Genomic DNA, 18,735 nt, shown 5'->3' on the forward strand with positions numbered 1-18,735 from the left:
TGAAGGGGGGGAGCAGGGGAAGAGTTCTGTATTAGTTACTTATTAGTTATCAATCACAACTGCTTGAGCCAACAAAGAAGATGCAGCCTACGGATCGTACTTAGAAAAGTACTCCTTGAAAAGACAAAGTAGTGTTAATATTCCTCTCTAAAAGCCACCTTGTAAGACTTCTGAAATAATTCCATTTTCACTTTGTCTTCTCTGCATGTGTCTAGCCGGGATGCGTAAAAGGGTAAAGACAGGTTACCAGGTCGGTCAGGAACACGCTCTACAGAAAAGCCTGATTCACTTAGCCAAGCAGAAGGAAGGCTGGGAAGAAGCAGGAGGACACCAGACAGTTTCTCACCCCACGAAGAGGCTCTTGACATCTCACAAGGCAGAACACTGGAGATGCAGTATCTGCCTCTTGCTGGTTGGGCTTGCTTGTTTTGTTGTGCATTGGGCTTCGGGTGGTTTTTTGTTGTTGTTAGCGATTTTTTTGTGGTGGTGGTGTGGGGGTTTTTTCTTTTGGTTTTTTTTTTTTTTTATTAGATTGGATCCATTAACACCAGGAACTACAGTATTTTTTTGCTGTAGAGGGAAGTGGATGCTTCACCTAGTCCTGTGCTAATATCTTCATCTTTCTTTTATGCTTGGCCTGCATTAGGGAAAGGAAATTCTTCATTATTAGGGTATGACGTTCTACGCAGTGCTCAAGATGAAAATCAATTAACCTCTGTGATAACTTGAGTCTATATTGAGATAAGGTATTATTATAATTGCAATAATTGATATTTTTGTATATAAGAATAAGCAAGTCTCCACTTGTAATGACTCCTATTTACTGTAAGCTGCTATGGAAAAATGTGCTTAGATGCACTAGCTTTGGATGCACAACTCGTGCATTAGCAACGTTTATGGGATTAACTCATCACACAACCAGTCGTTATGCACATCCCTCCTGGGAACATATCGGTTTCCAGACATAGTCAAAAGCAGGATGTCCGGTATCCAGGAAAGTTTATTCTTCGTTAGTCTTCCATGAGCCAGAATCTCCCTGAGTTCAAAAACATCCTTGACCAATGGCTAAAGGGGCAAGATTTACTGCTGATACAATGACAGACCACAAAGTGAACAGCAAATGCTGTAGGGCTCATTTTCCAGCAGGCTTACTCCAGATCCTGAAGGGACCTAAACTCCAGACCATGGAGGCCTTATGCTAGGAACTATGGCAGGAGCCTACCCAAGTGATACCGGGCACTTGCCAAAAGTGAAACCCAGAAGAATTTGAAAGGAACACTGTGAACTCCTTGAACTGGTATTTCCCCATGAAACCACCACTGGAGAGCTTCCAGCTATTGCCTTAAACCCGGGAATAAGGACATGCATATAGCAGTGTGAGGCAAGGTGCTGTGGGAAGGCTGAGCACAGGGGGAACTGTGCAAAGGAGGGGCTAGTTAAACAAGTTTTGCAGGACTGTTTATAGACCTGCCCATGTAGAAAAAAAGCCCACCAGCATGCCAAAGTAGTTACTGGAGCATCGCCACCTGCGCCGACCTAAGCCGCCAGCAGGAATTGCTGCCGGCATTATCGTCAGGCTACGTGCAAAATGTGACCTAGCGCCAACTATGTCAGTACGTGGTTACAAGCTGAGTTGAGAAAGTTATAGCGTACGCAGGACCTGAAGGTGAACCTGTAAGACCAATCCTGAAGACCAAACCTCTAACAAGCAGACCTGAACCCTGCTCCTACCACAAAGGGCTGTATGGATTACTCTGTTACTTGCTTTCCTGTAGCCTTGCTCCCAGCTTGCGTCCAGGCAAAAAGTCCATGATCCTAGCTTCCAGGTGCCCTTCTGAGGCACGGTGTATGATCTCAGCAGGGAAGCTGCAGGGAAGTTACAGCAAAGTTACAAAACCTGCATGACTACTTGAGACAGTGGCTCAGGTACAAGGCAAAGGTGGGATGCCAGGTAACTTTGCACAGATATGGTCAAGCCATTGCTGGTACACAAAATGCCTGCTAAAACATGATTGCTTTTCAGTTGACGCTGACGTATCTAATCAAATACATTTGAATGCTGCTTGCAAAAACTGTCATGTTGGCAGGCAGGGAGAATGAAATCAAGTAGCTAGTACCCAAGGAAACCCAACCACAGGGCTCCAGTTGAGGAATCTAACTGTTGTCACAGTGAGTCAGAGCAAGAGGCTGTGTGGTCTGACATCCTTTTCACCATGAACCCCTTCAGCAAGGTAAGCGATTCCATCTCTGGCAAAACATTCCAGACGCTCCAGATCAGAGGTTTAAAGGGAATTCCCAAGCCAGAGATTACATCCACACCACTTATACTCAGTGCCAATGATCATAGTAACCTCCTTGAATGTGTCTCACCTCTTTTTGAATGTGTTTATACCTTTGGCTTCCACAATATCTACCACTAGCCTCATTTTGAGCATAATTACCTTTTGCATACTAAACCCCAGTATCTTCATCTGTTTGAAAACTCTGACTGATCATTTCACCAGCTCCTAGCCCTACGCAATGCCGATTTCTCCCCTCCAGCAACCTGCCAGAGTGGTACAATTTCCTAAGTGAGTCATACAGCTTGCAGTCTTGTATGGAAGTTATTCCATCTCTTTGGAACACCTTCACTGGTCCTCTCACCGCTTCTCTAGTTTTAGTAGATCCTTTTCAAGGACTGCAGACAGCATTCAAACCACATTTATATTGCAGTGTATCAATATTTGTTTTGTTCTCTTCCTTTCCTAATAAATAATATTCTAATTGGCTCCTTCAGTACAAGGGTTGGGCAGATATTTTCAGACAACTATGCATAATGTGGAAAAAGTTTCCCCAAATACCACTCTGAAGCCCCTTGTGTTATATGCATATTAGGATACTTTCCTCCCATGCGAATTCCTTTGTGTTCTGTCAATGTAGGCTTTCCTCTGCTATTTCATCGATAATACGAGATTCTTCTACCTGTTTTCCCACAGGAAGCTCTATGTTTTATTTTTTCTGAATACTCCTGTATCAACAATCAATCTACTGTTTAACCCTAAGATCGCTTGGGAGCATGCATTACCACAGCTCCTTGGCCCACCTCACTGGTAATCTTCCTTAGGTGGGAAAGACCGACTACTTATTCCATAGCTTTCTCCCACGTGTTTACCCTTGAGATTTTTCTCATTTGTCTTGGCATATCAGCTTCTCTTAAGAGCTGTTGAAAGGCCTTGCACTAGTAGCTTTTGGAAAGATCCAAATATGCCGTATGAGTATCCTCCTCACGGACTTATTGGAAAGAACTAAGTAGATTTGTAAGCATTATTTCTCCACGAAAGACTCTCTCAGTAGTTTACATTCATTCATGAATCCCCTTATTCTGCTCTTCAATATATTTACTTCCTTCGATTTATTTATTATGGAAGTCATACTCGGTAGTCTAATTTACAAGCTCCAACATTCTCTAAGACCAGTATGACATATACTACCTTCCATTTCTGTGTTCCTAAGGGTAATTTAAAAATCACACAGTACAGTGTCTAGCACAGCTATTGCAAACTCCTTTAGACTCCTTCAGTCAATACCATCTGGGCCTGGAAAGCTCTTAGTGCTCATTTTATCAACTGCTACTGGCACATCAACTTCAAATAGTTCCTCAGACTAATCTCTTACAAAGCAAGGCTCCGATATGAACACTTCCAAATTCCTCTGCTCTGAACACCTATGCAGGTAACTAACTTTGCTTTTCTGCCACAATTGTGTCTTTCCAGAGAAGATGAGGAGCAAAAGCAGCAACGGGAGTATTCTCTAACTCAGGGCAAACAACGTGCTGAAAGCCAGGATTTATTTGAATCTTCATCTGCTCTCCCTAAAACCAATTCTTAATTCATATTCCCATTGTCCAGCACACATCACAGCAGTTAGGAAGTGTCTTCACCTTTGCAGTGTTGGACCTCTGCTAAGTCCCAAGATCAGCCTGAAAGATTTAGGCAGACACTCACTTTTGAGTCAGGTACCCCAGTCCTGCTCAAGACTCCTGCTTGTCTCATTACTGAGGTACCTTATTGTCTTTGGGTACTTTCACCTGTAAAAGCCACAGAAGCACCCCAGTGCCACCGCTGCCCATGCCGACAGGCAGCACTGGCTTGTCAGAAAGCAGCACCTGGCTGCCTTTTACCTAAACCGTTGTGAATTTGGAAACCCTGTCTCAGCAGCTCAGTTCCAGTTGGACTTGATGATCTTTGAGGTCTTTTCCAACCTTAATGATTCTACGATTCCTTGAGGGGTCCAGGCCACTAGATACATCCATATGACAGGTAGCACAGGCAGACACGGAAGTTTTGTTTTGCATTACAGTGCAAGAGCTAGCGCGTTCATCAGCAAAGTGAAACACATAGGCGGCAGGCCTTCCTCTGCCCGTGGAGCCCCTCCACTGCGCGGCAGCTGCTGCAGTGCCCAGCACCCCACAGCCACCCTGGAGGGGACATCGCTGCCTTCTGCTGCGCAGAACTGCACATCCATAAATCAGACCCCCATTGTACGAACATCCAACCACCACATGGATCACAAATTTCACCCCCATTAAGAATATTTCAAAGTGTGATGGCACTCTGCAAGAGCTCTATCCCCCAGAGTCACCGAAGGCAACAAGCATTGTACGGACTCGTGCTATGAAGCTGCCAAGCTGTAAGCCGACAAGGAACGCAAAGAGCAAAGACTCATGGAAATATTTTATCCAAGACCACATAGGAAGCAAGCATCAATGCCAAGAATCTAGTTCGTATTTCTGTAAATATAGTTACTTAATTTATTTTTAATTGTTTTTCAACAGCTATGTAAAATAGGGAAAAAACTTGAGGTGGATAGACAAAGCATGTAACAAGCAGGTGTTCAAATTGTGCTTGCCATGTAACATGCACATTAAGTAGGTATAGACACAAGCGAGAGACCTTTACAATACTGTAAGAGTCAAGACCAATGGGCTGATGCTGTTTAATCATTCACCTTTTCCTTGTGTTTATTAAGGGTTCAAAACAGTAACACCACTGTTCTTCACAAAATTAGTCATCTCTCATTGCAAAAGCTGTCTGGATTTTAGCAATTCATCTGATTAGAGCTGGCATCTTGGAATTGCATCACTGTTTAGCTGTGGATATTCCACCCGCCAAGGGGAGAAACTGAGGTGAGGAGTCAGATTTTTATCTCAGGTTTCATTTCAGCAGCTCCCATGAAAGTGTAGAGGCAGGCTGTACGAAGACCTCTGCTGTTTGCATGTAGCTGTAGTACCTCTCTATGCTACAAGTAAATCACACTACATTGCCTGCATTGAGCAACGAAGGGAATACTTTTTATTAACAGTTTATACTTGGCTGAAACAGGATGTGTCTTAGTCTTAGACATGAGTTTCTAAGATACAAATATGGTAACAAGTAGCATTTTTTTTCTCCTTGCTGCTGAGAACTCAGGCAAAAGGGAGGAGCAGCAAGCCTTTGAGAGTATAGACAACAGGAAGGAAGCAGCAAATAGTTTTCAGCTCTTACTTGCCATAACTGGCGCCTGCAAGGATTAGCCTGTAATCCTTGTGGAGGAGCTCAGGAGTAAACTGGCCTTCAGAGGTGGACTAGAACTCGTTTACTTCAACTGTTTAATTTGATACTTATCAGCACTTCCAGAATTAGTTTAGCATGAAACCACTATCAGGAGCTTAAAGAACAAACCAAAACCCAGAGGAGGGACCAAACATAGAGTGACAGTTGACGTCTTACCTTCAGGCTAACTCACACCCTGCTCTGCACTCTGCTGTGAGGGATTTAACCATTTGCTTCCTGCTCAACTACACATTCAGCAGCAGGAGCTAAGACTGCCTTCAGCAAAGCCAGATGAGAAGCCCGAGTCTGACTCCTCCAGGACCATGGGCATAGACTTGTCTTGCTCCTTGGACAAGTGTCCTGAGCACAGGGAGTTACGGAAGAGAACAGCCTCCTTTTCTTATATTTGTCAAGGACTCAATTCTGGGTGTAAGAGCAGAGCCTCCAAAACTTGAACTCCATTTAGCCTTTGGATTCCAACTATACATACAGCTGTTCAGGCTGAGTCATGCTATACCCATCCATAAATAAAAAAAAGGAAGTCACCTTTCTGTAGTTAGGCTTTTCTTAGTGTTAGCTGCCGAGTAAAGGTTTTTTGGACCAGATTTAAAGGTTTAAGTTTCCAGACCCATTTTTTTAAACAAGAATTACTAAAGGGAACTTACCGAAGTGTTCTCTTTAACCTTTCTACTCTTCATGTAGTTGTGGTATCTCAACGTTAGCTGTTATAGCATTATACTGTACGTGTATCCAGTAACAGTGATTACAGACTTACTCTGGCATAGTCAGCCATCTTCTCTCCTCATTTTATACACACACAATGCCCTGAACTGTGGCCTTGAGGGTGACAGTAACACATGACAGGCATTTTGTAATCTTGAAAGAGCTTCAGGCAGCAACTTCTGTTACCTAACATTTAAGAATGGTATTTTCTGTCTTTTAAAGCTACTCATGCGTAGCTATTCTGTACTTCACACACACTTTTAAGATCCCAGCAGAATCTGAAGAGGGGGATGGTTGTTTGTAAAGCAAAAAACCCGTAGGAATAGACTGAGGGCCGCTAAGTGGCAGCTGCTAAGGTAGGCAGACATCATTAGCGAGTCACTGCGGCAGAAAAAGAGTATAATTCAATTACCCATTTGCAGTGGAAAATTTTTATTTGAAAGGGATGACTGATAACAACCCGCTGCCTCTCATCAGGCCCAGTCCTCTTTCATAAGCCACCTCCCATGCCACCTATATTTCCTGTGGATTCTTTAACAGTCATGGAATGAAAGAAATGATTGATAAACCATACACTACAACAGGAAAAAAAATATGGCATGTATTTTGCTTCTCTGCATATTCAACACTAACCAAAGAAGAAAAACAGTGAAGGTTAACAATTATAACATCAAAATAATTATGCAGAAGTATGTCAAGATCTGTAATCTAGACAAGTAGTTGGGAGACACTTCAATAACTCTTCATGAAAACATGTTTCTGCAGAGTAAATATTTTCTTCACAAGTTTTCCTCTGAAGAGGCTGATACTTCTTTTCCCCTCTCCAGAGAAAGTCAGAGATAGCATTTCACTTCCCATGCCCTAAGTAGCCTCCCAAACTGTCTAGAATATAAAAGGTGCAGAACGTTAACATTTTTTTCTTCAGTAGCTACAAGCTTTATAACTTCAACATTTATAAAACAGACAAGCAGAATACAATTAACATATGTATTCATTATGCTTGAAAAAGCACTGAACTTCCACAGAAGTATTAAAGTCTGGGATTTAAAAAAAACCCAAAAAGTCAGAACAGGATCTTCAAAAGGAAGAAGTCTATCTTTTTTCCCCTAGAAATACGGGATAGCTCCCCCACCGTCCCCGAAGATGACTAATTGAGACACCACAATCTGTTTCATACAACAATTAGATTAACAATTAACAATTAAGTTTATAATTCCAAGTTTGCCCTTACAAGGGATATGTGCTGCTCCTGCATGTGCCCCGTCACTGGGGTGAGCACAGGTTCTCTGCCCCCTGCACCAGCCCTCCTCCCAGACCAGGCTGAGGGGAGAAAGGCTGGTATCAGGAGTAGCTCCCACCCCTAATCACTCTCCCTGTACAATCCAGAGAATAGCTGCTAACCTGAAATAAAGGAGGGCAGGTGCTGAACAGACACAGGAACACCACACCCCAGAATAATTAATGCCCTTCTACGAGCATAGTTCTGTCTCAGCAGGATAGTCTTAACTGGCATGAAAGTGGTGAGGGCTTGGAGTTTTGAAACAAGACATTAAACAGAGGCCTAATAAAGTTACAGAAATATTATTCCTCATTAAAGAACTTTAAAATTATTTGAATAAATGTTTTGCTGCTTTGAATATAAGAGAATTAAGAACAAAGTTTCCCACCTATCAAGGGGTACTTTTATTATATTAGCAAGCTTTGAAAACCTCAAAAAAACCAAAGCTACTAAAGTTTGGGAAAAAATACAATACTTCCAAGTTTCATGTATCATTTGAGATCAAAGTGTGTGCTATTCTTCTCATTCTTTAGTTCTTATAGGGTTATAAAGTAATAAAAAAAACCTGATAAATTGATGGCAGGAAAGATAGAAAGAACACATTGAAATAAGGTCTCTCCTCCAATATTGCCGCTGAGATAAGTATTAACAACTCACTATCTCTTTTCTTGGCTATTAACTTCAGATTAAGACATTATGATAGTGCTATGAGCGATACCAATACAGTTACTGCTGCTTAGTGTGCAAGCATGGGAAAAGGTTCTGCTGTGAGCTCAGGAATCATGCAGAGTACAGATGCCACTCTGCATCTCGATCACTGCAGAAATACCTTTTATTCCCGGAAGGCACAGCTAACGCATTTTCTTTAACTGAAGTTGTCACTAAAGAGTGATCCCTCATAAACACAAAGGGAAAGTAGAAGAGAGCATGCAGTACAATATGCCTATTCCTATAGGTATAAGATAAGCTTACCTAGACAAAGAGAAGATAAAGGTATCTCAGTCCTGGTTAATACACATGGCAAAGGCAGTGGGAATTCCCCTTTTACAGGGTCAAACTGAAACTTCTGGAGAACAATATCCATGTCCTCAGAACATCAAACACAACTACCCAGTATTTTGTGATGCTCAGTCATTCGTAAGAATTCTCTGGATGCCAGCCACGTCTTCCCAGGGCAGCAAGATGTGCTGGTTTAAGTAAGCCTCCAGCAGCGTTTTCCCCCTCCAGGCAGCTGACCTAACCGACCTGCCAGATGGCACACAGATGACAGAAGTGCTATGTACATGCACTTCCACCAGAGGTAGAAAATTTCCAGGCACTTGATTTGTGCTCCAGTGCTTGGATGCGTAAGTTATACTTCTGTCAGGTAGTAAAACCTGTCATTTTAAACAAGACTGCCTCCCTTCTTCAGAAGCTTTATGGAGATTTCACAGTACTGTCACAGGTTCAGGTTAACAGGTCACCAGTAGTGCCATGCCACTCAGATTTTTGATCCCCTAAATCTTCTAAGAGCCATGGAAATGAAAGCTACAGAAATCAACTGGTAGTAAGACATCAGTGAGACCTAACATTCCGATATCAAAGAAAGCAACTAGAACCCGTGAATCTAGGCAATCCAAAGAAAAAAAAAAATACTCAAAATGGGGGAAAAAAAGAATATTTAAATATATGTTTACAATGAAAGACAAAGCTCCCTCAGTTTAGGCCTTTGAAGCTTATGACATCTTTTCCCAATGAGTTATCCAAACTTAAACACAAATACAAAAGCTATCACAAGCACTTTAAAATTTTTCAGCACTCTTCTGAAGCTAAGAAAACATTAACTCTGTAATCTAACACATAGAAGTTGAAGGTCAGCACTAGGGAAGCTTTCCTTGACAATTTTTTCCATCATTGATCAAGGAGTATGGCATACTCTAATTCATGCAGATAAACAAGGAAAGAGCCACTTCAACAGTGAAATTGGGATCTTTATATGTAAGGCTATTATGAAGGAAAGACAAAACAGTAGTTCAAAATGCTCAATCAAGACAGAGAGCTGACAAGCTCCAAGTTTTAGAAGGTATCTGGACAGTATAGCAGCTGTCATGAAACTTAAATTGAAAAAAATCTTGCCTTCAAACTATTAGATATTATTTTAACATCTTTCAATTATTTAAGTAAATTTAAAATTCATACACTTACACCAGATATGTAACTCGGTTAAAACAAAACCTGATCAGTCCACTAACAACTATGTAAAAAACAGTCCTTCTATGTTCCACGCATTTTAAAGAGTGCTTAGTATTAATGCTTTTAAAATTTCGAATTAGTGATTTCTGACCATGATGAATCTTGATGGGTGTTCTATTATTTTGAAATTTGAAAAGCATATTGGATTTATAGTAGCATTTTTAACAGAACAAAAGTCATTTTAGTCACGTAACTCCTCAGAACAGTACTGATGCTTCCACCATGTCACTTAACCACAGGAACAGCTCCAAAACTGGGTGACATTTGCATGTATCTATCAGTATTGTAACCAATCACTTATACAAACAGAGTGCTTATTTCCTTAGTTACGATCAAAGCTGGACACAAGCAGTATTTGTTGGCAAAGAACACAACAGCATAATACTCTGTGCTCACGTCACAGGAGATATTTCAGGAGGTATTTGAATGTTTTCTATGTTCAGCAAAGGGCACTTTAGGAACTTTTTTGTTTTAGCTTCAGGGGGATAAAAGAGCTTGAAGAGACTCATACAAGTTTTTGTACTCCATACACTGTAGTTCTTTGCAAGTAACAAAGACCATAATCACCAACTAACAATTTTCATTCTTCGATCCAAGTGGCATGGCAAGGAGTCAAACAGCCCACAGTGAAAAGTATTCAATTAAATTCTTTTTAATGATCTGCAAGCATTATCAGAAGACACAAAGAACATTTAAAAATGTGAACTTCATGCTGAGTGTCCTTTTAAAAGCTAGCAGCACAAAATATTTTTTGAACAAAACGGACATCTCTGTTGCATCCTGAACAGTAGTACATCATTTTGCTGTCCATGATTTTTGACTCCCACGTTTTGCAAACGCTGATACATCAAGACTTTTACCACTGTTGCACTGTTCATATAAAGTCTGAAAGGTAATAAAAACACAGGTATTCAGGTGAACACAGTTGTATTGAAGATGAAAAACTATCTTTATAACATTGCCACTTGAAGTAAGTTACCACCTACTGCAATATTCCAAACTCCATATTACAATTTCTCTCTCAAATCAGAAAAAGGTACACTTAAGACAGCACAGTTGTACCAGCTGTAATGCAATGTAGTGCCTAAAAGAAAACACATACACTGACTTAGCAGCACGCGCAAAGGTATAAAGCTTCACAAGGTGGCACAGAACAAACTAATTAAAGATTTAAAATCAAGGTTACTCTGTTAATTGTCCCTGATGTGGAAACACCAGCATGGAACAGATGTACTTGCATAGTCAGAGTGACCAAGCTTTATACAAGATAGGAAAAAAATCAGTGGCCACAAGCATAGCCACATCGCAATATTGTTAAAAGAATAACCTCTTGTTTACCCTCATATTTTAAAAAAAAGGTCAGGTATCACTAGCAGTGTAAGTGTACATAAACTTTAGATTTACTTTATGCATACTGAATTTGCTTTCCTCCCCATGAAAGCAAGTTTCCATTCCACCTGAATTTATTACATCTTTGACCACCATCACCTCTTCTGTGAGACAGGTGGAGAGAACAGAGTTGGCAAAGAGTTACCAAACTTCTCTTTCAGGCAGTAAACTGAGAGGCTGGAATCATAATACCTCAACATACAGGGACTAATTTACACATAACAATGCATTAACAGTTCAGGAACTTCCACGAAGAACAATCGCTGTCCAAAACTCGCACACTTGACAGATAAATTTAGACCATTTCTCCATATTGATGGTTCTTAAATTAGAAGACCTCCTACAGTTTTTGGGCAGCTTAAAAGCAAAGCAGCACAGTAAGAACTGTTTTAGAGAGGAGATGCTGGGGCAGCGGGGGGGTTGGAAATAAAGCGATACAGATATACTAGGGAGGTGGAAAGGAAAGAAAAAGTTAAAAAAAATCAAGACCACCATCATCCTTTCAACCCTTCCCATTAGGAAGGATGCAGCAAGATTCTGCATGGTTGCAAACAAAAGCACTATCATGTGTAATGTTCTTCCAGCTATAGTTAAAGCTTTGATATATGTATACTTTCAGCTTTCACTACCAAACATTCTAACCTTTGTTTGCATGAACGCGTGCTACCGTACAAAATAGAAAAGAAGATTTACTTACCCTAGCAGCTCTAGAAATAGAGTTGGGAGAATTCAAGCCAACAAGCTGGCCAAGGATACGTTTCATTTCTTCAGTTGTTCCTTTTGCATTTGGAACACCTGAAGTTAATTTATAATTATGTAGTTTATACATAATTCTAAATCATAGCATATTTATAACTTAAGTTGTATGCAACTATGCATAAATTACCAGCGCAGTTTGTAAGAGGTATCTTAAACAGAATTATAAATACTATTTAATAAAAATATATTTTAGAATAAAGGTACCTGTTTGACAATGACTTTGAATTTGCACATAGGGATGTATCAGCAACTCCGAAACAGATATTCTTTGTTTAGGATTTCTTACCAAACAGCGCTGCAAATGAAAAAAGAGGAAGAATTCTTTGCCCATAAATCAAAAGTTTTCCTAAGAATTAACAATAAGGATATTTAAAAGACCCTACAGATGCATGTCAGAACTACTTACTGCCAAACTACATTACAAAAGCTACTGTATTTACTTTGGGTTGTTCAGCCAAAGGAGTTAAGCCAGACTGCTTTAAGTATTTACTTGTAACCGAGCTGAAAGTAGACATTTACTATGGAAACTCTATGAAGGAGCTCTAGCTTCATTAAGTCTCCTTTTGGAATACGGCCTGTTACTACAAGCAGCAGTGAACATTTATTTGTGACAGAAGTTTCTCAAGCACAAGTCATCAGTTTAAGAAAATATGCTTTAAATAAAGAAGTTGCCATTATTTGAATAAAAATTTATCCTAATGGATGGTTACCTTTAGCACATCTTGAAGATCCTTTTCAGCAATTTCTGGAAATTCTATTTCATAACTAGGGTCAACGATAGCATGCAGTTTATTAATTGGATTTGTTATATGTTGAAATGGAGTCCTTCCATATGTCATACAGTACAAAATACATCCCAATGACCACACATCACTTTTGGGACTTATCTAATATAAAAACAAAAAGTATTACTCCTCATTTAAAGAGCGGTCCCTTCAGTCAATTCATCATGTAAGTGTACAGTCATTTCACTTAAGTGTATCTATTTTACACTGGATAACACATCTTAGTAACTATCACAAAAAAATCACCATGACAGCATGCCATTATCTACCAAGACAGTGACGTGGCTTCATTAATATTCCATAAGTTAATAAAAATAACTATCTTGGAAAATAAAAATAAGTTAGTTATTCAAGTAAGTTAAGTTAGAGGCAGTCCTTAGCAAGTTGAACAGCAATATTCTAGTTTTGGATTTATGAGTAAATACAAATAAAAGCATACTAAATTAATTCAATCCAGAGAACAGTGAGACATCACAGCTATGTCCCCAGAGTGGGAAGCCATAGTTTAGTTCCTCTGGGTTTAAAGGATTGAGATCCAGATTTCAAACACCACACCTGGGCTGTTCCTTATAGGAGGAGTTTCCAATTCTCCTGTCTGAGGCACTTTTAGAAAAGCACATAAGGTTGGGGGCGCAAGGGGGTGGAGCAAGGTGGGGAAAGAGGCGCATAGAAAGCCTGACTCCCAGCACAATGGTTAGATTTTTGCTTAGATGAGCTGAGCTCCAGGACAAGTCTGCACTTTGCATGCAATTTTTAAAAAATGTAAAGGTAAAACTTTGAAAAGATAAAAAGTATCATCCTTAAAAGAAATCCATCTATAAAACATTCTGTTCTTTGTTTAGAAAGACAAGATTGTGTTTCACTACTTAGTAATACTTCTATTCATCTGTTAAAAAGTCACAATCTTTGAGTGTGTTTATGCCCATACATATGGATACGGATTTTTTTGAAACACCTTTCCACAAAACTATGTGCCCCTTAACTGAAGTCTGACTGCCAAAGCGAAATTGCTTTCCCTCAGTACTCATCATTTACATTCCGTTGCTCCAGCGATGTCATAAAAAGTTCTACAATACACAGTACTCTGTAGCATAGAAAAATTAATGGGATACACAGAACTAACCCATGTGTTCCCTAAAATACTAGATTTCATTGTATCATCTTTTAAAAAAATACCTTATTAGGTATCACTTATTTCCTGCAAAGCTTGTCTCTCACTTAAAGAGCTCAGAAATATGACATTGACACAAGCACCATATTTGTTGTTTAAGCAAACATACTAACAAAGGTTTATATCAGAAAGCATATTTTCTTCCTTTCAGAAAAAGGCTTAAGACGGTATTATTTATGCAGAATGCTAAAGCTGTGTAGCAGCTAGCGGTAAAAAAGCTCTACCAGTTTTTGGCAGAAAAAAGCTGAAACAAAAGGGCATAAGGAGCACAATATGTGACCAAGTAGTAACTGGGGAAGGATTCTCTCACTCGACTGTATGGAAGATCCTCCCAGAAACACCCCCTGAAAGCTCTAGCCTGGAGTGATTCCACTGCAAAGAAGGACTTGTCAGAGATGCAGAGCGTGATGGACCCTGAACCTGCTCAAAACAGTTGTAACATTAGTCATGAGTACAGCCTCTGATATGTGAAAGGCTGCATGCATTTCACTGTACTCTATATTGCTGTCCAATGCCGTTCACACTGATAACATAGTGGAAGTCTATTTTAGATTGCTCCATAAAAATGGATTTTAAAGCATTTTTACGTTATCAGTTTAGATATTATATTATTATCAGTTCCTCCAATACCTGAGCCTGTGCATCTGTTTGCTTTCAATTTTACTATTAATTCAGCACTTATTTTTCTAAACACCACCTGCAAAATGCTTTTAGGTAGTTGAGAGAAATAAACTTAACCTTCAATCTTTGCCCAACACCATCGTAGCATAATGGATTTCCTTGTGTTCTACTGCCAGTGGAAGATTTTTGAGATGTATGCCTGAATTACTTTCTTCTTACCATGAACGAAATAGGAGAAAGACAGACCACGTTACCTTAGATCGAGATTTTCCATTTTCTCCATAGGAAGACATATCTTTTATCGCTTCAGGTGGCATATAATTCATTGTGCCAACCTAGCCACAAAAATGTAAAAATATTGCTTTAAGTGAAGCATGCACTTAATTTAACTCACTTGATAAGAAGTTAAGATTTTTGTCTCAAAGCACTGAAAAGCATCTTGAAAATTTGTTTCTCTTAAGGCTGAAGGCCTTTTATTCTGTTCAATTAGAACAGCTGAAGTTAATATACATGAATATTTTTATATACATATAGAACCATTCAACATAAAATTTCAGTATTCATTGAAGTTAACTACACTAATCAACATAATCAGCAAGTACTATAGCACTTTACAGAAAAGTGTACATCAATTTTCCAGAAGTATTTCACCTGAGAATCTTTAATGATGCTTGTCACATCTGGCTGCATTTGGTTCGCAATGCCAAAGTCAATTAGTTTTAACATTCCATCAACTATCAGAAAGTTTGCTGGTTTCAGATCACTGTGAATAATGCCTGTAAAACAGCATTTAAAGTCAATCCAAGTTACTACAGAAGTATGAGGTTTCTTAATTGCTCAATTTCCATAGCCCTTTCATGGAGAGATGGCGCAGACCTGGCCAAAACCAAATTCTTCTTTGCAGATTTCATACAAGTGTTTCTATTTCTTTTTAAACAGTTAAGACTTGCATGAGTTTATAGGTTGAATTATTACTTATTTAAATCTGCAGGCACCCCAAAATAGCTCCAAGAGAATTGAGTTGCATAGTTTCTCTCAGTTAGGGATACTCTCTAACACAGTAAGGGCACACTGCCATACTGAACTGCTGTTCTGGAGCATTCAATGGCCTGTCCACTCCTGTAGCTTTCTCTTAAATTAGCTAAGCAGGTACTTAAAATAAAATAATTATATTGCTTAGTCTGATGTTTTCTGCTTCCTAATCTCAAAGGTACCGTTCACTGAGGATTACACATGACTGACCTCTCACAAACTCTACTCACATGATTTATTATGGATTTTGGTTATTATCCATATAATCAACCAATCCATCTTTATATTTTGCAAAATTGTTTCTTTCAAGGACACATCATGTAGTATGTAGCCTGTGTTTTAGTATTATTAGTATGCTGTCTTTATGTATTATTGAATGTTCTAGTCTTCTTGCACTGTTAAGAGATGATGCTCTCTGCTCTATGTACAGGTCTTCACTTTTTTTTTTCTTAAATAGGAAAAAAATTTGAATCTGCTCTCTCCTTTATGTTATACAGCCAAACAGAATACAGATACGTGCACTTCAATTACATAGGTAAAGATGAAAAGAAGGCCCAAAGAACTATGAGAAGAAGCTGAATCACTATGTCAAAGTAAGGAAGAGCGCTGTGTAAAAGCCATCGTTAATGTCAAAGATTCTTTGGAGAGTAAGTGGCTGAAATTTAAGTCTAATGGAGAACAAGCAGTATTGCGAGTACACAACATAACCTAATACAGGAAAGATGATTTTCTGGCTGTTGCAAGGAAATAGAAAGCATTATACAACAGTGATACTTGGAGATACCTTTGAGTCAGCAAAGTAAGTCTACCTCTACATCACGGTTTACCTTTCCCTTGTTTCACTGAAACTTTTTCCACAATACAGTAAATACCCATCTTTGAATATCACTAGGCTTACACCAAAACTAAGAGCAGTACCACCTCCAAAATTTAAACACATTCGCATTATCTCTGCCATATAACCTATACAAATACCTAGAATTATTTAAGAATACCATATTCATGGATTGTGTGAACAGCTTCCAGCATATTTTTCCAATAGCTCTTTCGTTCCAATGGATCAATGTTTTTTTTCTTTTTGAGCCAGCTATTGAGATCAATATTTCCGCACTCCATTACCATGTAGATATGATGATCAGTAATTTCACTAAAAATAAATAAAATACACTTATGTTAAAATTCAAGGCAACTTCTTTATATCAAAAGATACTGGTTTAATAAAATCAGTGTTTACTCACTAGCCATAAAGGCGGATGATCTTATCACTATGTTGCTGCAGTTTACTCAAATGAGCAATTTCATTCTTATAGCTCTCCACAGTCTGTTGATCAGCTTCCTCTAGATTCACATATTTGACAGCAAACAGCTGCTTCTTTTCATTCAGTACTTGAAACACCTGCAAAACAGTATCAGTTAATAACTTCCTTCAGTCCTAATTCTGATTTACTATGGTCCTTCATCTCACCACAGCCAGAACTTCAAAGAAAAACTGTACCTTTTCAAAAGGAAGAAGCAAAACTGAATTTACAAAGAAGTTCATACAAGTCAGATTAAAGAAAAGCTAAGAAAGAAGCCACCAGTTACAACAGAAACAACCCTCTATCAGAAACCATCTTGGTAACATATATTTCATTAGATGTATTTGATCACAAGGCTGAACTGTTTCTAAGATAAAGGCAGCAAAATAACACCTCCCACAGATATATAATGGTTTGACCTGCCACTGCACATCCATTCTGTCACACCAAGGTTTGGAGGTTAGACCACATGGCACATAAGAACAGGCTGAGAGCACTGACTCTGTTCACTCTTAAGATGAGAAAACTACAGGGAATCTTATTGCTGTCTTCAGGTATTAAATTGAAGGTATTAGAGAGACTCCTCATGAACCATTGATGCAACAGGCATAGCTAACAAGAAGGCAAATTCCAATTAGATATCAGGAAACTTTTTTCATCATCATGTAGTCAAACAGGGGAACAGGCTGTCCAGAGAGGCTGTGAAATCTCCATCCTTAGCGATACTCAAAACTCAGCTGCAAGAGTTCATGAGCAACCTGCTCTATTTTGGCCTTGCTTTAAGCAGACCATTGGAGCAAGTGACATGCAGAGGTCCCTTCCATCCTACCTCGTTCTACGATTGCATGCTGCCAACACAGTAAGTATTTATATTTCACTGCATGCCTTGGGTTAACTAAATATAGCCATTTCACTTTCCACATGCTGCAGAATAAGTACTACATAGGCTGTTACTAAGATTTAACCACTGTGTCCATGTATCAAGTTTCCCTTACACAAATTCTTAGGCTGTGCCTGTGACCAGTAACAGAGTCTTCAGACAGAAGCGTACGGGTGAAGCAGAGGCATGGGAGACAAATTTCTCTTTGGTCTGCTTTCTTCTAACTCACACAAAACTGCTTATGTTATTTTTGTTATAGTTCTTTATCTTCTGAAGAAGAGATTTTACCAAAACTGTTTCTCAAGCTCCTATGACCCCATTCTTCCTTATAAAAAGCATCTCACCACTTCAGTAATGCCTACACTCCACTTCTCACACAAGTTACAGAAGGCTTCAGTAATGGGTGATGGTCTGTCCACTTCAGGAACTTTCAATTAACCTTACAAGCCACACACTTCCCAACAATGTAATCACACTGCCCTAAACAATAGCCTCTCAAATTAAGATGTACAGTAATACTGCAGCATACCTCTTAAAACAGAAGAGCTGATTTTATCAGGAATTTTAGTACTTACTCCAGCATAGAAATTATCTTCAAGAGCATACACAATCTACCTTCAGGCCTTCATGCAGACACCAGAAGGAGGAGGGCATTGTTTAAGTGATGTTTTTAGATGGTCATGAGTTGGGTGATCACTTTTTCCTATTTCTGTAACTTCTGTTCAGTGTTCTGTCCACATCTGTTCAGCATTTCTGGTCACTGTTTATTCTTTATTTCAATACACCCCCTTTTATCTACCCTATCTACTGTTTTTACTTTATTTCTCCATTAAAATAAACAGCACTGTGCTCAACATCCTGTAATAATTGAAGCATCATTTTCAAAATAAAACATTAATTCAATTAGTATTGCTGGCTATCTGAAGACTCAGATGAAACAGTATTGTACCAAATCTAATCTATGCACTATGTTTCTTCTGCATCCATGAGGGATAA

General features: G+C 39.1%; 1 protein-coding gene across 6 annotated transcripts in view; it reads right to left on the minus strand.

Moving 5' to 3' along the window:
• Positions 1 to 10,440: 10,440 nt before the first annotated feature.
• TTK (TTK protein kinase) overlaps positions 10,441 to 18,735 on the minus strand; it is a 37,370-nt gene continuing 29,075 nt past the window's right edge. For all 6 annotated transcript variants that reach the window (XM_064447749.1, XM_064447750.1, XM_064447745.1 and 3 more), the window contains 8 exons: positions 16,800 to 16,957; positions 16,557 to 16,708; positions 15,181 to 15,305; positions 14,784 to 14,864; positions 12,663 to 12,839; positions 12,157 to 12,247; positions 11,891 to 11,988; positions 10,441 to 10,689 (listed from right to left, as the gene is read on the minus strand). In XM_064447749.1, the coding sequence (XP_064303819.1) occupies positions 10,600 to 10,689; positions 11,891 to 11,988; positions 12,157 to 12,247; positions 12,663 to 12,839; positions 14,784 to 14,864; positions 15,181 to 15,305; positions 16,557 to 16,708; positions 16,800 to 16,957 (972 nt within the window). In that variant the 3' untranslated portion in view covers positions 10,441 to 10,599. The remainder of the gene's footprint in view (positions 10,690 to 11,890; positions 11,989 to 12,156; positions 12,248 to 12,662; positions 12,840 to 14,783; positions 14,865 to 15,180; positions 15,306 to 16,556; positions 16,709 to 16,799; positions 16,958 to 18,735) is intronic.

Source organism: Phalacrocorax carbo, chromosome 3, assembly GCF_963921805.1.
Source record: "Phalacrocorax carbo chromosome 3, bPhaCar2.1, whole genome shotgun sequence".
Lineage (NCBI taxonomy): Eukaryota > Metazoa > Chordata > Aves > Suliformes > Phalacrocoracidae > Phalacrocorax > Phalacrocorax carbo.